Source organism: Lynx rufus, unplaced genomic scaffold (assembly GCF_022079265.1).
Source record: "Lynx rufus isolate CCGP_SWC_20201006 ecotype Redwood Valley unplaced genomic scaffold, mLynRuf1.p SCAF_9, whole genome shotgun sequence".
In the NCBI taxonomy this organism is placed as follows: Eukaryota; Metazoa; Chordata; class Mammalia; order Carnivora; family Felidae; genus Lynx; species Lynx rufus.
The window spans coordinates 107,820,225-107,837,173 of NW_025814897.1; the positions used below are offsets into that span (position 1 = coordinate 107,820,225).

The window sequence follows — 16,949 nt, forward strand, 5'->3', positions numbered from 1 at the left end:
CGTCAGCCTCGGCCTGCGCTCCACCTGGACAGCACCCACCCCTCGTCCCACACGCGCCCCTGCCGGGCTGGGCGTCCGGTGGGCAGTGCCTTCCGCCCCCAGTCTGGGCTCTGGGCTTATAAAACACGCGCCCTAAATAGCCCTGTTTTTATTTGTAACGGCCCCAGACAACACGCCTTCCTCAAATCGGCCACCTTGGGCCCGACAAAGAAGACCGCCCAGATGCAGCTGAGCCCATCTGGATCCGATTTCAAACCAGAGCTAACACTCTCAGATGTGTAATAAAAGCCCTTTTCCAAAGAGGGGCTCCTGCAGGGGGAATACGGACACCGGGGCACCGCAGGGCTGCAGGGCGCCACGCTAATGAGAGGCGATCCGGAGGGCTCGGGTTTTGTTTTGGGTTCTGAGGAACAGCCAGCCCTGCCCCCAGGTCTCTGCGGAAAGGGGAGGATGGCCTCAGAGGGCACTAGGGGTATGGGGGCCTGACCCCGGCCTAGGAAGTGGAAGGCCAGGGACTCTGAGACCCAACTTCCCAGCTTCCCCGATGCTCCCGCTTCCCGAGGCGGCGGTGGGGAGGAAAGGCAGTGCTGCTTCTGGAAGCCGAGACCGCAGTGGCCCAGTTGGAGCCTTTGAATGACATTTAGCAAGAGGAGCAGGTGCTGGGGAAGCGGAGCCAGCTCTGGACCGTGCAGGCAGCCCCCGCCATGGCCAGGAGCCCTCCGAACTTCATGTTTCTCTCTCCGGTCCTTCCGCCCTCCAGGAAAAGGAAACCGGGCAGCTTTGAGGAGGGTGCTCTGCGTGGCCCCCTGTTTGTTATCTGGATTGCGGAAGAGAAGGGAGATGGGGGAAGAAGCATCCCAGCCCCCTCCCGGCTCCCTGGAATGTGGTGCTCCGGAAAGCAGGTTCCAGAGGGATGGGAGGACAGGCGGCTGCAGCCCAGGCCGCCTGTCCCTGTGCGGCTCCTAATTTCCCTGGGCTTAATCGCTTGTATTGTTTCTTGGCAGGTGAGGAGGCAGGGAGTGGGTGCGAAGGCCTCCCTTTTGGACGGACGAGACCAGGGGACGAAGCAGGAAGAACGCGCCCCTCCCCCGCCCCGCCTCCCCAGCAAGAAAACCTTCTCTACGAACAGGAGAAGCCAAGCAGGACTGAGCGTCCACCGCCCACCCCCCCCACCCCACCCACCCGAACATCTTTCCAGAGAGAGGCATGTGGGGCCTGACAGCTCAGCGGCGCATGTCAGCAGCTTCAGCCCCGCGGTGAACATCTGAACTCCTCAGCGGGGTAATGGACCCCCTCCTTCCCCCCCGGAGACACAGCCTGAGTGGCAGGAATACCGATCCTTTGGAGAGTGGCTCCCTCTCAGCTCTGTCACGCAAGAACGCTCTCTGCACCGGGGCCCATTCTGCCGAGTGACTTAAAGGGATTAAAAAAAAAAAAAAAAAAAAAGAAGAAGAAAAACTTGGTGAAGAAAAGGGGGTAAAAGCCACGCTGAAGCTTTGCAGAGGAGGTGGCGGCCAGCAGACAAAAGGGCAAAAGTTGAAAGAGGACAGCGAGAGGCCACCTCCGCGGGATGGACGCCAGGCTGTAGGGCATGCCTGGGGAGCAGGGGCCCAGAACACCCTCAGGCTGCACACGGGGGTCCTGGGGCTGCAGGGGGGGGGGGCCTCTGCAGACCCCTCATGCACGCCCCTCACTCCGGGGGGAGAGGCCAGCGGTGCCTGAAGCCTAGGGGACAGAGGATGCCGCTCCAGACCCGAAGCCACGTCTGAGCACGAGCAGGGTGTCCTCCCTGCTCCCCGGGGCGCCCCCAGCTCCACGCAACACCCCGAGTCTGTGGCCCGTGCCTGGGTGCCAGGGCCGCGGGGCCAGAATGTGACTGTGTCTGGGCCCAGCTCAACCGGAAGCATCCAGAGCAGAGACCCCAGCCAGACCCAGCAGGTTCCGGGGCTGCAGCTGAGGAGGTAAGACGCACGCAGATGGGCTCTGGGTGGCCCAGGAAGGCCCCGTGACTCCGCATGCCCAGAGAAGGCATAGCACGCGAGACGGCTGGGGCCTGCTGCTTCCCGGCTGGGTTGCACTGGGGCGTCACAGAGCCCCCCAAGTCTGCAGCTCCAGCCCACCCGCCCCACACATTCAATTCAGGTAGTTTGCCAGGGGAGGGGTCTTTTGCCACCCAGTGAGTGGCCTGTGTTCTACCCCGGGGTGAGCCGACCCAGGGTATAAGGTCGTGGCCCTTCCGGGCGTAAACTGCGGTGGGGGGGACGCTCCAGCCTGGGCAGGGGCAGGGGCGGGGAGGTCTTACTTTGAGCCCCTCTGAATTGTGCCCAAAGGGGGCGGCAGTGAGGCCTTGGGGGGAGGCAGGACCTTTGGTGACCGAGGCTACTGGCCATGGCACCTGCTGCCCTCCAGCTGGAGGGAGTCCTTCCATCCAGGTCTGCCCCTGCCCTGGACGGAGGGACAGAGGGTGGGGTTGACCCAAAGCCACCACCCAAGACCCTGCACCCACTGGCCCTTGGGCATCACTGCTCTCTGGCTTCCAGTCTAGCCCCTCTTTGGGGAAGAGTGGCTTGCTGAGGGCCCAGGGAGAGGCAGCAAGTGTCCCAAGATCACACAGCAGGCCAGAGGGCCCCTCCTCCTCACTCAGGCTGCGGAACCTCCCGGGCTTGTCAGGTGGGGAGCTGGGTCCTGCCCGGGGGGCAGGGCCTACTCTCCCCAGGCTCCCCCGAGGCCAGGAGGGAGGGCTCGTGCCTCCCCAAACACAAATCCCAGGCAACTTCTAGGAGCGGCGCCCAGGGCAGGGCAGGGAAGCCCCAATTCATTACCAAGATGGAAAATGACACTTCTCTGCACGCTTCCCCAGGAGAGGGGCTGATTTATGACTGCGCCAGGGCCCGGGACATTCGTCAGCGCGGCGCGACGCGCACGCCGTCTGCGGGGGCATTAATAGCCGTGTTATTAGCCACCGGCGTGAAAGATGCCCTGCGGATCGGCTATTTGCTGTTATTTATTATAAAGGCGCGCCAGCCCGGCAGCGGGCCGAAAGGCGTCACGATCGCTGGGAGCCCGAGCTCGGCCCCTGCCCACCTGGCCTCCCTCCCCCCATCCCTACCACATGTCCCCCACTCCCCGGTCATTTGTCCCTATTCAACTCCCAGCCCCTAGGAGGGGCTGGGGGCAGTTCCTGGAACCCACCGCTGCTCCCCCAGGCCTGTGCCCCAAATATTTATGGAGACTCTGCTCAGCGCCCGGCTCTGTTTCTGGTGAGCTGTGTGACTTCCTTCCATCCCAAGGCAGAAAGGCAAAGAGAAACAAACCGGGCTGTGGGGCCGGGCCGATATGGGTTGGCGCCCCATCCCTCCTGTTGTGAGCAGTGTGACCTCGGGCACATCGCTTCCGCTCCCTGAATGTGCTCCCCTTTGTGCGCTGGGGGCGCAGTCTCTGCAGGGCTGTGGCCAGCTGGAGGGGAGGGGAGGTCCTGAAGGATCCAGCATGCAGCAGGCGCTCCCCCTTGCCAGCTACTGCCACTAATGGGTCCCAGCCCCTAGGGCTAGAAGGGTCCACAGACCTGCTGGTAGGGGAAGCCGCCCCCATGAGCCCCTGTGTTGGCCACTGTGCACCATCACCCTCCTTGTGCCGATCTTCTGGGAAAGGGTTTGAGAGTTCAGAGCCAAGGCTGGAGGAGGAGGGCAGGGGGAGGAGTGGCTGCGGCTGCTGGGGGTTATCTCTCTGCCCTGGACCAATCCCTTCCGCTCTCTGGGCCTCGGTTTGTCCTCCTCTGTGAAAGGCAGATAATTTCCAAAGTCCTGTACCTCCCCGATTCCGGGGTCCTGAGGGTAGGGTCCACCCTTGCGCATACCTGTGGGGTGGGAGGAGAGAGGCCAACTTAAGAAGGCGAGGCTGGCCTCTGGGGCCTGGAGGTAGATCTGTGGTTGGGCAGCACCAGGTCGTAAGAGATGAGCAGGGGGGCAGACAGGGGTCTTCCTCAGGTTTCTCTCTCTGGGGCTGCGGAGGTCCCCCCTGGGCAGGTGAGAGGGCAGGAAAGACACCTGGGAAGGGAAGGGCACTGGACGGCGAGTCCAGGGCCCGGGTTTGTGTCCAGCTCCTCCCCCAGCAGTGAGTGGCACGATTCAGACAAGTCAGTCCTTTTTCCTCTCTGGGCTGTCATGCTGAGGGCACCTGAGTCGTTATCACCTCCTAGGGTGGGGCTGAAGGGCGGCCGGCCTCTCCCGCGTCTCTCCCGCTGCCTGCTTCTAGGCTTCAGATTGTGGGGCCTCCCTTTTGGCATCGTCCTGCACTCGTGCGTTCAACAGAGGTCTACGAGCATTCCCGTGCCAGGCTCTGTACTAGGCTGGTGAACAGGACAGAACATGCCCTGGGTTATAGGAATTCCCATTCTAATGGGAAGGGCTGGATAATCAATTCACGATCGATACACAGGACGGTCTGCCCAGGAGCAGGGCCCGCGTCTAAGGGATGCCACACAGCTCCTACGGGGCCCCATCCCCAGCCGGCTCCCAGACTCTGCTTTAGTATCAAGAAACATCACCATACCCAGTCTCTCCCTCCGCCCCTGGCTGCTAGGATCCTGCTGGCCGCTTAGAAGCCCAGCCACGCTGACCCTGCAAACCCAGGGGTCCCCACCTATTCTCGGGGGCTGGCACCAGCCCTCCGCTGCTGCCTTCTCTCTTCCTTCTTTCTGGCCCCCCGGCAAAAAAGGCCGTCACGTCCCTCTTCGGCCTCCCGAAACTCCCCTTCCTTTCCTTTTTTCCTTTTTTCCTTCCCCAAAGGAATTAAGCCTCAGTCCCGGCAGCTTTACTAAAAACGCACACAGACAGACAGAAATATCAGGTGCAGGAATATCTTATTAAATAACGCGGGGAGAGAGAGAGAGAAACAAAATTACACGTGTCTCCTTTCATCCCCCCACTCCCTCCCGGCCCTGAATAGTTTAATATCGAACACTGTTATCAATATAATTAACCTCCTAAGACACAATTTTAAAGTCTTGTTTTTTAAAGGGATTTGCATTCTCTGAAGTTCAGGACATCCCGCTGCCCGGCACCGCCCAGACGGCCCACGCGGGGAGGTGAACTCGAGGTACATTTTTAGTGGATTTGCATACCTGTCTGCAATTACCGCCAGTGGTAACAGCTGATGCATAATGCATGCGGCATGAAATTAGAAAAATAATTAACTTTAGGGTTTAAAAGAATCCCCTACCCCCGCCCTCCCCTCCCACTACAAGTTCTCAATGGCACCCGTGGATAAGAGCAGGAGCAGAGTTGTGCAGGCCTGGGCTGGGAGGGCCTTGAGGGTCGTGGCCGCCAGCCCCCTGCTGGAAGGAGGTACCTCCAGTGGGCTCAGACTGGCCTGGGCCTCAACTAGGGCTTGGAACAGGCCTGCTCACCCAGAAGTCTCAGGGTCCCCCCTCCACCTCTGGCCCACACTTCACATCTATACCTGCAGGGGGCGCTACCTGCTGCTAAGAACAGCGAAGGGTCCCCTGTTCCGAATGGAATGCTGCATCAGGCCCTCTGCTCAGGGCTGCTCAGGCTTGCAAACAACCGTAGCGTACACCCAGGGAAGCGGATCACTTATGGTGCCGTCTTACGGAGGAAGGCCTGAGACCTGAGGCCACCCTCAGCAGGTGGGGCAGCTGGATGGAGCCCAGGCGAGCCCCCTGGGCTATCTGCCTTACCGGGGTGGGGGTGGGGGGAGCCTGGAGGTGGGGGGAGCTCTTGCCAGGCCTCGCTGAGCTCCAGGAGGCAGAGGCCAGACGCCTGCCCCATGGCCCTCCTCTTTCCGTGTTGCCTGTAGGTGAGCTGGGCCTCAGGAAGTGTGGGGCCCCTCGTTAACCTAAACAAAGGTTTGCTGAGGACTCACCACAGGTATGGAGGTGATCCTGCCTTGGTGAAGCTCCCTGCCTGGGTGGGGGGAAGGGGGGGTAGCCTTGGCTCCTTTTGGGGCCAGGGTCCCCTGTCTCTCCCCTTCTGGGCTGAGAAGCTGCTTCCGTCCCTAGTCTGCTCACCACATCTTGCTCCGGCCTCCGGCCCTGCTGTTCCAGTAAGGACCTGAGGGCCTGGCAAGGTTTAGGGAAAACACAATGAATGCTCATTGCTGAAGAGAAGGACCGGAAAGCAGAGGGGGAGGGGCTCCCCGGTCAAGCTCGGCCAAGACAGCCGGACAGCTGCCCTGAGTGGGTCACAGGAGCTCCTTGGGGCCCCTCCCGGGACAGGATGGAGCAGCCCTTCCTTCTAAAACCACGCGTCCTGTGCTGGGCCCTCCGCGCCACCCTGTCTTGTCATCTTCGGGGGAGAGTGGGGCTCTCGGCCAGCATGTTACAGAGGAGGAAGCTGAGGCCCAGAGAGGCGTCGCTGCAGTTCATGCAATTGGGAGCTGGTGAGGCCAGGTTCGAACCCAGCTCTGTTGTTCCCCTCCTTGCTGCTGGTTCCCACGCCTCCTTCTTGGGGTCGGCACCACCTGGAATTTTCTGATTCCTAAAGTGGGGGCTGAGACTGTGCCTGGCCCTTCGGGGCACCCAGCCTCGGGACGTCCCCAGACGAGTTGCCTTCCCTGGTGAACAGGAAGGCAGGCCAGGGCCCGGGGGCAGGAGGAGGCCCGCCCTGCCTTCCCTCTCCTGCCCGGGACCTCCAGCTCCTTCTAGAAACATGCTCATACCTAACTGTGCCCCCCAGGACCTGCAGCGGTAGATACCAGCTCCTATCCAGCATGCCCGGGGCCTGGCTAGGCCTCGTGTCCTGCAGCTGCCCCCGCAGGCGCCCTCACGCCAACCCTCCCTCCCAACTGGACCCCCCAGGAGTCCCTGGGCCTCTGGCAACCCAGCTTGATGGGACCTGGGGAAGACACCAAGCCAGGGGTTCCCGACAGGGAGGTGCCTCCATTCAGCTGGCAGAAAAATAACCACCAGTGAAGTGGTTGTGAGCAAAGCCAGCGTGGAGTCAGCCTTGCAGAGGCTTCTGGGGAAAGCTTCCTGGAGGGGGCTCTAAGGTGAAGTCTTGGGGAGGAGTAGAAGCTGGCTCAGCCAGGCTTGAGCGGGGGAGGGGGCGTTGGTGTGCAAAGATCAGGAACAGCACGGAGCAACGGCCCAGAGGGAGCATGAGGGAGGTCAAGGCCTTTAGGAATCGGGGGCTGGGCTGCGTCTCAGAGTTCCAGGGGGAGCAAGGCGAGAGCTGAGCGATGAGCCCCACCGATTACTCACATCCCTTCCCGGGGCCTGGACAGCTCCCCATGAGAGAGAGGCTAGAGCAGCCTGGGGTAACCCAGGAGGGTCGTGGTGTTGCTGGGCCAGCTCTGTGTGGCCCAGGCTGTAGCTCGAGGCGTGGGGCTGTGGATGCACAGTTTGAGGTAGAGGGGACCCGGCGTCACAGCGATTGACAAGGGGTCCCTATCAGGAGGCAGCTTGGGCTACAGGCTCCCAGTCTCCCCTGGAGGCACGACAGAGGCAGTGGGGTGAAGAAGGGGTCCCTGGAGAGCAGAGGAGAGAGATAAGCAGAGCCTAGGCAGGCGTGCCTGGGGGCAGTCAGAGAATCGAGGCAGCTTTTATACCTCATGCGTCGGGTATGTACAGCTTTACGAGGGTAACTGTGCACGTATTTTCTCATTGAGCCCTCAATAGTAAGTTCCCCTTACAGGAGAACTACTATGATCGCGTTTATAGATGAGGAAATTGAAGCTCAGAGAGGCCAAGCAACTTGCGTAAGATCCCATAGTGGCAGAGGCAGGACTCGAACTCAGGTTCCTCCGCCGTGCAAGACGGCAGGAGCTAGTGACTGATGGAGAATGCCAAGAATGATGTTCCAGGTCCCCCCTTGGCTACTGGGAGTCTATATACCTCCAGTCTGAGCCACCTCCCTGCTCCCTTCCCAGGGAAGGATCCTGCTGTCAGTCACGGAGCTGGTAAGTCGTAACTCACATCATGCTGAAGTCTGCGGAATCCGCACAAGTGACCCCGTAAAAGACGGGCAATTTACCGGGTTTAATTTGATGGCCACATAAACCATCAAACACACAACAAAGGAATAAAAAGGCCACCTGGCACCCAGGCAATTAAAGGCTCCTCCAGCAAGGCATGCCTCTTCCTCCCCACCCCCCAGGCCCTGCCCTGCTTTGCAGCCTTGGGGAAGGGGCGGCGAGGGGAGGCTTGAGCCAAGATGGATGAGGCCCGCAGACAGGGGAAGGGAAAGGCCTTGGGTTCCTGCCTCCCAAATGCTTCTTGGTTATCCATCAGGCATCTCTGAAAGGTGCAATTTAGACTCTATTATGATGCCAGGGCCTCTGGAAGCTGAGGGCTGTGGCCATGAGCTGAGCAGGCACCGGAAACTGATGTCTGTGCCAGAGAATGTGGTGGCTGGCCTTGGCTTTGGCCTTAACAAGTCCGCCCCTTGCTCAGGGCACTGCCCCAAAATGGCCAAGCCCAGGAGCCACCCACATCCCATATGCCAGGACTCGGCAGCTGACAGATCAGAGAAGGTGTGTATCCTCCGGCCAGATGCTGGGGCCCGGGACAGAAGGATTCAGACGTGACCTCTGAGACCAAGGCAAGGTGGCCTTTGAGTAGGCCTGAGCCTTCCTGTCCCCAGCACCTGCTCTAGCCCTGCCTCTTTGCTCCTAAGCATCTTGAGACAGGATACCCAGGCTCCATAACCTTCATGTGTATGTGACAGGCTGGCATAGATACAGACACGCATCTGTGACGGGGGATGGGTGAGACCTGGCTGGTTGGTACAACCCCGCCCCCCGCCCCCCCCCCCCCCGTGCCTGGGTTTATCCCTGTCCTCTGAAGGCCAGCACGTCCTGGTCTATGCAGCAGCTCTGTTTCGAGCCTGTCCTCTTGTATAGTTTGGGCCGGTGCCCTTCTCAATCCTGGACGTAATGAGAGGTGAGGGAATCTGGTCGGACAAGGGCCAGGCAGTGTGGGATGCCCACGCTCCAGCTGGATTTTACAGGATGCCTCTCGCTGACACTGAGGGCAGGAGGGCTGGGCAGCACGGTGCAGGGCTCTGGAGGGGGATAAGAGAGGGGAGTGGGCCAGGGCAGCCGAGCCAGGGAAACAAAGACGAGATCGAGAAATCCCCCAAGTGCAAGCTCCAGCGCAGGAAGCAGAGACCGCCTCTAAGTCCCAAGGGGCGGGGCTGGGCGTGGGCTCAGGACCCATAGCCTGGGCTGGGAAACGTGCTTCAAGGAAACCGGCAGGAATCAGCAGGCAAGTGTCCTCAGCCCCTGGGGCCGGCAGGTGCTTGTAGAAGGGGGCTTACGCTGACTTCAGGAGCCCAGAGTGTTGGACAGGGTCTCATCATTCCCCCGCTTTGTCCGGGCTTTCCACGGGGTCCCTCTGGCCCCACGCACAGACCCCATGCACCCTTCCCCCTTGCCCTCACTTGCTTCTAGCCAGCTGCCCTCTGCTGGCCCTTGACCTGCCTCGGGTCCACCTCATGGACGAAACTTCCTGCGGCTAACAGGGCCTGAGGAGGCTTAGTGAGCTAACCATGGACAAAGCCTGAGCTTGCTCCCGAGGGCCTCGGAGCTGCCGAGATGATCTGCCCAAAGGCCCCTATAAATGCAGATGAGGGGCACGAGTGTGTAGGGGTGAGTGGAGGCATTCCTGCCTTGCTCGGCACCTCGGTGATCACCGATGCCAAGCCACACCAGGCCTACACAGCCCACGGTCCCTGCCCTTGAGCACCTGAAATTTAGTAGGGGACGTTAAAGCACTAATCCCCCAACGGTACAACCTGCGGCCCACAGAGATGGGCACGAGATGAAGCACCACGAACCCAGCGGCCCGGGTTCTGGCCTGGGCGCCCCCTGACCACTTCTCAAGTGGTCTTGGGTGTGCTAACATCTGTGAGCTTGAGTCTTCTCTTCCGTCCAGTGGGACTCAGAAGAGCATTGACCTCAGGTTTGCTGGGAAGGTGAAGTGACTTAAACATTCATAAAGCTCTAGGAGAGGTCTACACTATACTGGGAGCCACGGTCCCGCCAGAATGGAATCCCAAGTGGCTGGAACGCGGGCTGGCCCATGGTGGGGGCTCCCTAAAGATCTGCTGGATGGCTGGATGGACGAGTGGGTGGATGGGTGGACACATGGATGGAGCAGAGGGAGGCTCTGTCTGCTAGGAAGGCCTAGCAGGGGAGGGGACATTTGAGCATGGTCCTGAAGGGTGAAGATGGCTTTGCTAGACGGATCGGAGCGGTCGTCCCGGGCATTGAGAGGGACGGACAAGGGAGAGGTTTGATGTGGCTGAGAAATGGAGATGTTCAGTCCCCCGTGCACGAGAGAGGTTCCCCACTGACTCATTCGGCAAGCAGGGTCCTCACTCTGCTCCGGACACCAGGCTGGGCCGGCTTCAGGCTGGGGCCGCAGCTCACGGTCCGAGAGGCAGTTGATCGGGTCCCGCCGTGGAAAAGCCTTCGTGCACCTAGAGGCACGCGGCAGACCTTTGCCGGCTGCACGAAGACACCTTCCCGGCTGAGGGTGAAGGATGATTTCTCCTTAATTGATTTTTTACTATGAACAGTAAAATAATATGAGAAAAATCTATGCGGCAATTTTTCCATTTGTGAAAACCGAAATTACACCTTGCAGCCGGTTGCTTCAGCATGGACCCCTCCCTCTTTTTATTTGTGTCATTTCTTTAAATGCAAGAAAATAGATACATACATATATATACACACATATGGAACAGGTATATATATATATTATATATATATTTATGGAACAGGTATATATATATTTATGGAGCAGGTATATATATATTTACGGAACAGGTATATATATATACAGACATATATATATGTATATATGTATATATACATACAAATGAAAGTTGCACGATTTGGGAAGGGTGTGGAATAATTTCCCGCACAACACAGAATGCAGAGCTAGGGAGGGCACGTCTGATAAAGGAGTTTTCTGTAAATACACAAGAAAGTGATTCCGTTGACACCTCATTGTTCTGTCTATAAAATGCATGAGTGACAAACAGGACATGTTGTTTTAACACCAGACAATGAAGCTCCTTGCTCTCCACTGCTCACCAGTGGCTAATGCTGGCAGCTTCTTTTTTTGCAGGTTCTACTGACACCCCCCCCGCCCCCTCTTTGAGGCTCACAGGCCTCATGGAAACAAGCTTCTCCTTCAGACCCTGGGTACGAGCCAGATAGGGATGCGAGTTTCCGTTCCAGTGAGAAATAGCGGCTCTGAATCCATAAAACACGCCTTAAATCCATCCCATCAACATTGACCAGCCACTTTCACCATTAGCCATAAAGACTGGCTTAGTGTGAAGTCTTGAAAGAAGAATCAGAAACTGCGGCGTGGCTCTCACTAAATTAACCTCACCCGCGGCTCGAAATCACCATCCGGGAGGCCCGAGACCGTGGCCGCCCGATTCACAGACATCTTTGGTCCTGATGAGATTTGACGTGGGCCAGACGTCGTTCGAGTCTGACCTCAGCCCGAGGGATCACCTGGGACGTAACGTTGGCACACAAAGGGCCGCGGGGCGTGCACCTCCAGGCTTGACCTCTGCCCCGCGGTGACCCCCTGGCGGCCGGCGGGTGGGCGCCGTGACTGGCTCTCACCGCACGTGTCTTGTGCTCATTGCAGGTGTTGAGGCTCCGGATCGGGCGGGGCCCGGCTCCCCCAGCCGTCCACCATGGTGGTGGCACACCCCACCGCCACCGCCGCCGCCACCCCTGCTGCCACCGTCACAGCCACCGTCGTGATGACCACGGCCACCATGGACCTGCGGGACTGGCTCTTCCTCTGCTACGGGCTCATCGCCTTCCTGACGGAGGTCATCGACAGCACCACCTGCCCCTCGGTGTGCCGCTGCGACAACGGCTTCATCTACTGCAACGACCGGGGACTCACCTCCATCCCCGCCGACATCCCCGACGACGCCACCACCCTCTACCTGCAGAACAACCAGATCAACAACGCCGGCATCCCCCAGGACCTCAAGACCAAGGTCAACGTGCAGGTCATCTACCTGTACGAGAACGACCTGGACGAGTTCCCCGTCAACCTGCCCCGCTCCCTGCGGGAGCTCCACCTGCAGGACAACAACGTGCGTGCCATCGCCAGGGACTCGCTGGCCCGCATCCCGCTGCTGGAGAAGCTGCACCTGGACGACAACTCCGTGTCCACCGTCAGCATCGAAGAGGACGCCTTTGCCGACAGCAAGCAGCTCAAGCTGCTGTTCCTGAGCCGGAACCACCTGAGCAGCATCCCCTCGGGGCTGCCCCGCACGCTGGAGGAGCTGCGGCTGGACGACAACCGCATCTCCACCATCCCGCTGCACGCCTTCAAGGGCCTCAACAGCCTGCGGCGCCTGGTGCTCGATGGCAACCTGCTGGCCAACCAGCGCATCGCCGACGACACCTTCAGCCGCCTGCAGAACCTCACCGAGCTCTCGCTGGTGCGCAACTCCCTGGCCGCGCCCCCGCTCAACCTGCCCAGCGCCCACCTGCAGAAGCTCTACCTGCAGGACAACGCCATCAGCCACATCCCCTACAACACGCTGGCCAAGATGCGCGAGCTGGAGCGCCTGGACCTGTCCAACAACAACCTCACCACGCTGCCCCGGGGCCTGTTCGACGACCTGGAGAGCCTGGCCCAGCTGCTACTCCGGAACAACCCCTGGTTCTGCGGCTGCAACCTCATGTGGCTGCGGGACTGGGTGAAGGCGCGGGCGGCCGTGGTCAACGTGCGCGGCCTCATGTGCCAGGGCCCCGAGAAGGTCCGGGGCATGGCCATCAAGGACATCACCAGCGAGATGGACGAGTGCTTCGAGACGGGGGCGCAGGGCGGCGCGGCCAACGCCGCGGCCAAGACCACGGCCGGCGACCACGCCTCTGCCACCACACCCCAGGGCTCGCTCTTCACCCTCAAGGCCAAGAGGCCAGGGCTGCGCCTCCCCGACTCCAGCCTCGACTACCCCATGGCCACGGGCGATGGCGCCAAGACCCTGGTCATCCACGTGAAGCCCCTGACGGCGGACTCCATCCGAATCACGTGGAAGGCCACGCTCCCCGCCTCCTCTTTCCGGCTCAGCTGGCTGCGCCTGGGCCACAGCCCGGCCGTGGGCTCCATCACGGAGACGCTGGTGCAGGGGGACAAGACAGAGTACCTGCTCACGGCTTTGGAGCCCAAGTCCACCTATATCATCTGCATGGTCACCATGGAGACCGGCAACACCTACGTGGCTGACGAGACGCCCGTGTGCGCCAAGGCGGAGACGGCCGACAGCTACGGCCCCACCACCACGCTTAACCAGGAGCAGAACGCAGACCCCATGGCAGGCCTGCCCCTGGCGGGCATCATCGGTGGGGCCGTGGCCCTCGTCTTCCTCTTCCTGGTCCTGGGGGCCATCTGCTGGTACGTGCACCGGGCCGGAGAGCTGCTGACCCGAGATCGGGCCTACAATCGGGGCAGCCGGAAAAAGGATGACTATATGGAGTCAGGGACCAAGAAGGACAACTCGATCCTGGAAATCCGAGGCCCCGGACTGCAGATGTTGCCCATCAACCCTTACCGCGCCAAAGAGGAGTACGTGGTCCACACCATCTTCCCCTCCAACGGCAGCAGCCTCTGCAAGGGCACGCACACCATCGGCTACGGCACCACGCGGGGCTACCGGGACGGTGGCATCCCCGACATAGACTACACCTACACATGATGCCACCCACCCGGGCCGCCTCCGCCCCAGCTCCCGCCTCCTCCCGGCCTGGCGACGACGTGGCTTTGCCCCAGCCTGCTGCCATCCCATAGAGCAAGGAAGAGAAATTCCACGACGACTTGCCCGGCAGAAAGCAAAGTTTGGGAAGGGTTGACGATTTTATAGAACGCGACAGTGAAAGAAAAAAAAAAATTTTTTTTTTTTTCTAAAGAATAGAAGGTAGGAGGGGGATTTGACATTGGTGAAGACATAATTTATACCAAATTATGCCAGCTGGGGAGGGAAAGACTAAAAATAATATGGCAGGCAGGGTTGGGTCAGGGTTTTTTTTTTTATTTTTTTATTTTTTATTTTTTCCTGAACTGGAAAGATACTACCTGTACAGCGTCTGTGTATGCCTCACGCTCTGTTCAGGGCCGTCACAAAAGAGCCGTCAGAGAGAACAGCCAACACGCGAGGCCCCCATGCGGCTCCCGCTGCCGGCTGCTCGTTGGTGACAACGTGATGGAAAGTTTTCAGGCTCCTCACAAAGGAGAGGGGGAAGAAGAGATCCTTCGCTATGGAGATATTGTCTGGAAACCCCTTCCCTGGTTCTTTCCGTACCATTTCCCGTACCAAACCTTTGCAAGAAAGAGCACGTCTTTCGCTGCATTCTTTGAACGATGGTGTGGTCGATTAAAAAGCAAACTTTCTTGTTCCTATGCCGCAACCCTCTTCAGTTCCGTGCACCATACTCCGTGGAAGCCCCACGGGAGCGGTGGGTTTCCTAGCCACTTGGAGGTGCACCTATCTACCTGGCTATCTCTATGTCGTGTCTCTAAATACAGATGGGTAGATAGAGCCACATATACGGTCCTTAACTACTTCTTGGGTCAGTTCGTACGATTTTCCTGAGACAATAGAGTCACGAAAATGTTGTTTTCTCCTAGAAATCATTGAGTAAGTAGACAAAGTGTCTTGGCGGGGGGGCAGACAATGCTGTTCCTAAAGGCGGAGGTGTATCTGTCCTGGTCGGGTGGCTCAGGAGACCCTAGGGAAGGGGTGGTCTCGGTGCGACCCTATCTCAGGTTGGCCAGAGCTGGGCCGCACTCCTTTCTGATACAGAGAAACGCTTTCTCTGACTGCCAGTGTCCTTGTCTCTCTCTGTCTCTCTCTCTGTCTCTCTCTCTCTCCCCGCCGCCCCCCCAACACACAGATACAGTCACCTCAACAGCGACTTTCTGTGTTTCCTCTGTGCTGTATGCTTCCTCCCGGGACAGGTAATTGGTGCAGGGACTTTTTCTTTTTCTTTTTCTTTTTTTTTTTTTTTATCAGCTGATTAGACCTAATGGTTTCCATGGCTGCTCACACAAAGCCCAGAAAAAGACATGAAAATTCTCAGAAGAGCCCTGGGAGACAGCAACCCCCCCCACCCCACCCCCGCCAAACGCAGAACACTCAGCCGCACCCACCCCTGGCACCCTGCTCCGGAGAGGGGAAGACCAGAGCTCCAGAAAGGCCAGCAACGGAAGGGTACGGATCTGGGGCCCTCGGAAGAATTCAGGTTTTATTTCCTCCCTCTGGAACCCGTGTCGCCACCATTTATCAACTGGCATTGCGATTTGGTGAGCCGTGAGATTAAAACCATAATGAAATAATGGCAGCAGATCTGGAAAGAAGGGCGGGGCGGTGCCCGGCCTTCTGCCGCCTCCCGCGCGCCGGCACCCAGGGAGCTTGGGTCACCACCTGTCAAGGACGGGCCGCTTGTGCTCTGCCGCGGAGGAGCGATGTCAAAGGAGAGGCACTGGTCCGAGGGCAGGGAGGATGAGAAGGTGTCCAGCTCCTGGTGGTGGCGTTTTCAAAAGGCCTCGACTGCTTTGACAAAAAGCCAAAGGCGGGGACAGGAAGCTGAACACAGGGCCGCCAGGACGGGCCCGGGGGCCGGCCACTCGCCGCTCGTGACAACATGTGACTGGCCCCTTCGGTGAAGAGGCAGGGGTTGAAAGAAGTGGACACAACAGCCGCCTGAGCGGGGTGGAGGAGAGCGGGTCTCGCCCGACGGGGAACGCCAGCTCCCCAGGCCCAGGGAGAGGCGGAGGGCATGGACAGCTCGCTCTAAACTAAGCCTCCCACCCCCTCACCCCCCCAGCCCGCCCTTCCCCACTTGAATCATTTTCTCATACAATGAGATCAGGAGAGAGATTTTTCCAAGCCTTAATTTCATGTCTCTGTGAAGGTCACCCTCCCTTTGACCTGCAGCGCCCCCGACTCAGGCCCTTTCCGGCAGCCTGGGGAGGAGCGGAGGGTAGGTGAGGATGTGGGGCATTGGCTCAGGAAGCAGGGTCGGGGGGAAGGGACCGAAGCCCGAGGTCCCTGCTGTTTCAGAAATGAGGTCCCTTCCCTCAAGGCACCACCCATGCCTTCTCCCGGAGTCCCAGTCCTCGGCCTCCCCACGGCCCCCCTCCAAGTCCCTACTGCGGCCATGCTTGGTCCCCCAATCTTACTCCGGGTCCTCCTTTCTCCTTGTACCACACCGGGGAGAGGTCAAATCATCCATCCTCTTAGAGGGTAGGAAGGCATTTGGGGAACGGCAGGTGGCCCTGTAGAGCAAGGGCCGGAAAGGCCTGCGGGCCTCCAAGGCCAGGCCTGGGCGGTAAACTTCCCTCCCCCACAGCACAAAGCAGGCCAGAGCCACCTGAGCCTGAGGACACTCGGGTCTCCTGCTCTGGGGGCTCAGGTGGGGGCTTCCCATGGGCTCGCTGCAGGCGTCCCCCTGAGGATAGTGGACACCCGCCGGCCAGGCCCTGGGGCCCGCTCTCACGCATCCCACCTCAACATCAGACATCCTTCCAGAGTCCTTTCTGAGCGAAGCTCGCAAAATTCTGCCTTCTCCCGGCCCCTCGAGCCAAGGAGGGGGCCTGAAGCCACATCCACTCTGAAACCATGTCCCCTCCTGGTCCAGCTCGTCTGAGTGTCCTCATAACACAACGAGAGATGCTGCAGGGGTGCCCGCCGCCCCCCCCCAGCACCCCAGCAGCGCGTGAGGATTCAGGAGCCAGGGCAGATTCTGTCTAGAATCTCCCCTCTGTGGGCGGCCGCCCTGACCCTTGCAGCCTCGAACTAGCCAGAACACCCTTGGCCTCAGCGTTGATGAGCGCATTTTGTGGCATTTATAGCAGGTTTTAAGTTTAAAAAAAAAAAAAAAAAGAGCCCACGACACTTCTTTGGTTAAGTGGTTTACCCTTCGTGGTAATTAGACGTAGTGAT

General features: G+C 59.5%; 2 protein-coding genes across 2 annotated transcripts in view; one reads left to right on the plus strand and one right to left on the minus strand.

Moving 5' to 3' along the window:
• Window positions 1–16,949, minus strand: part of MACROD1 (mono-ADP ribosylhydrolase 1) — a 141,680-nt gene that overhangs the window by 86,678 nt on the left and 38,053 nt on the right.
• Window positions 11,679–13,703, plus strand: FLRT1 (fibronectin leucine rich transmembrane protein 1). Its single transcript, XM_047071407.1, has one exon. It carries the CDS (start codon window positions 11,679–11,681, stop codon window positions 13,701–13,703), a length of 2,025 nt encoding a protein of 674 aa, XP_046927363.1.

Coding starts and splice junctions, on each gene's coding strand:
- FLRT1 (XM_047071407.1), top strand. CDS start 11,679: ATGGTGGTGGCACACCCCACCGCCACCGCCGCCGCCACCCCTGCTGCC.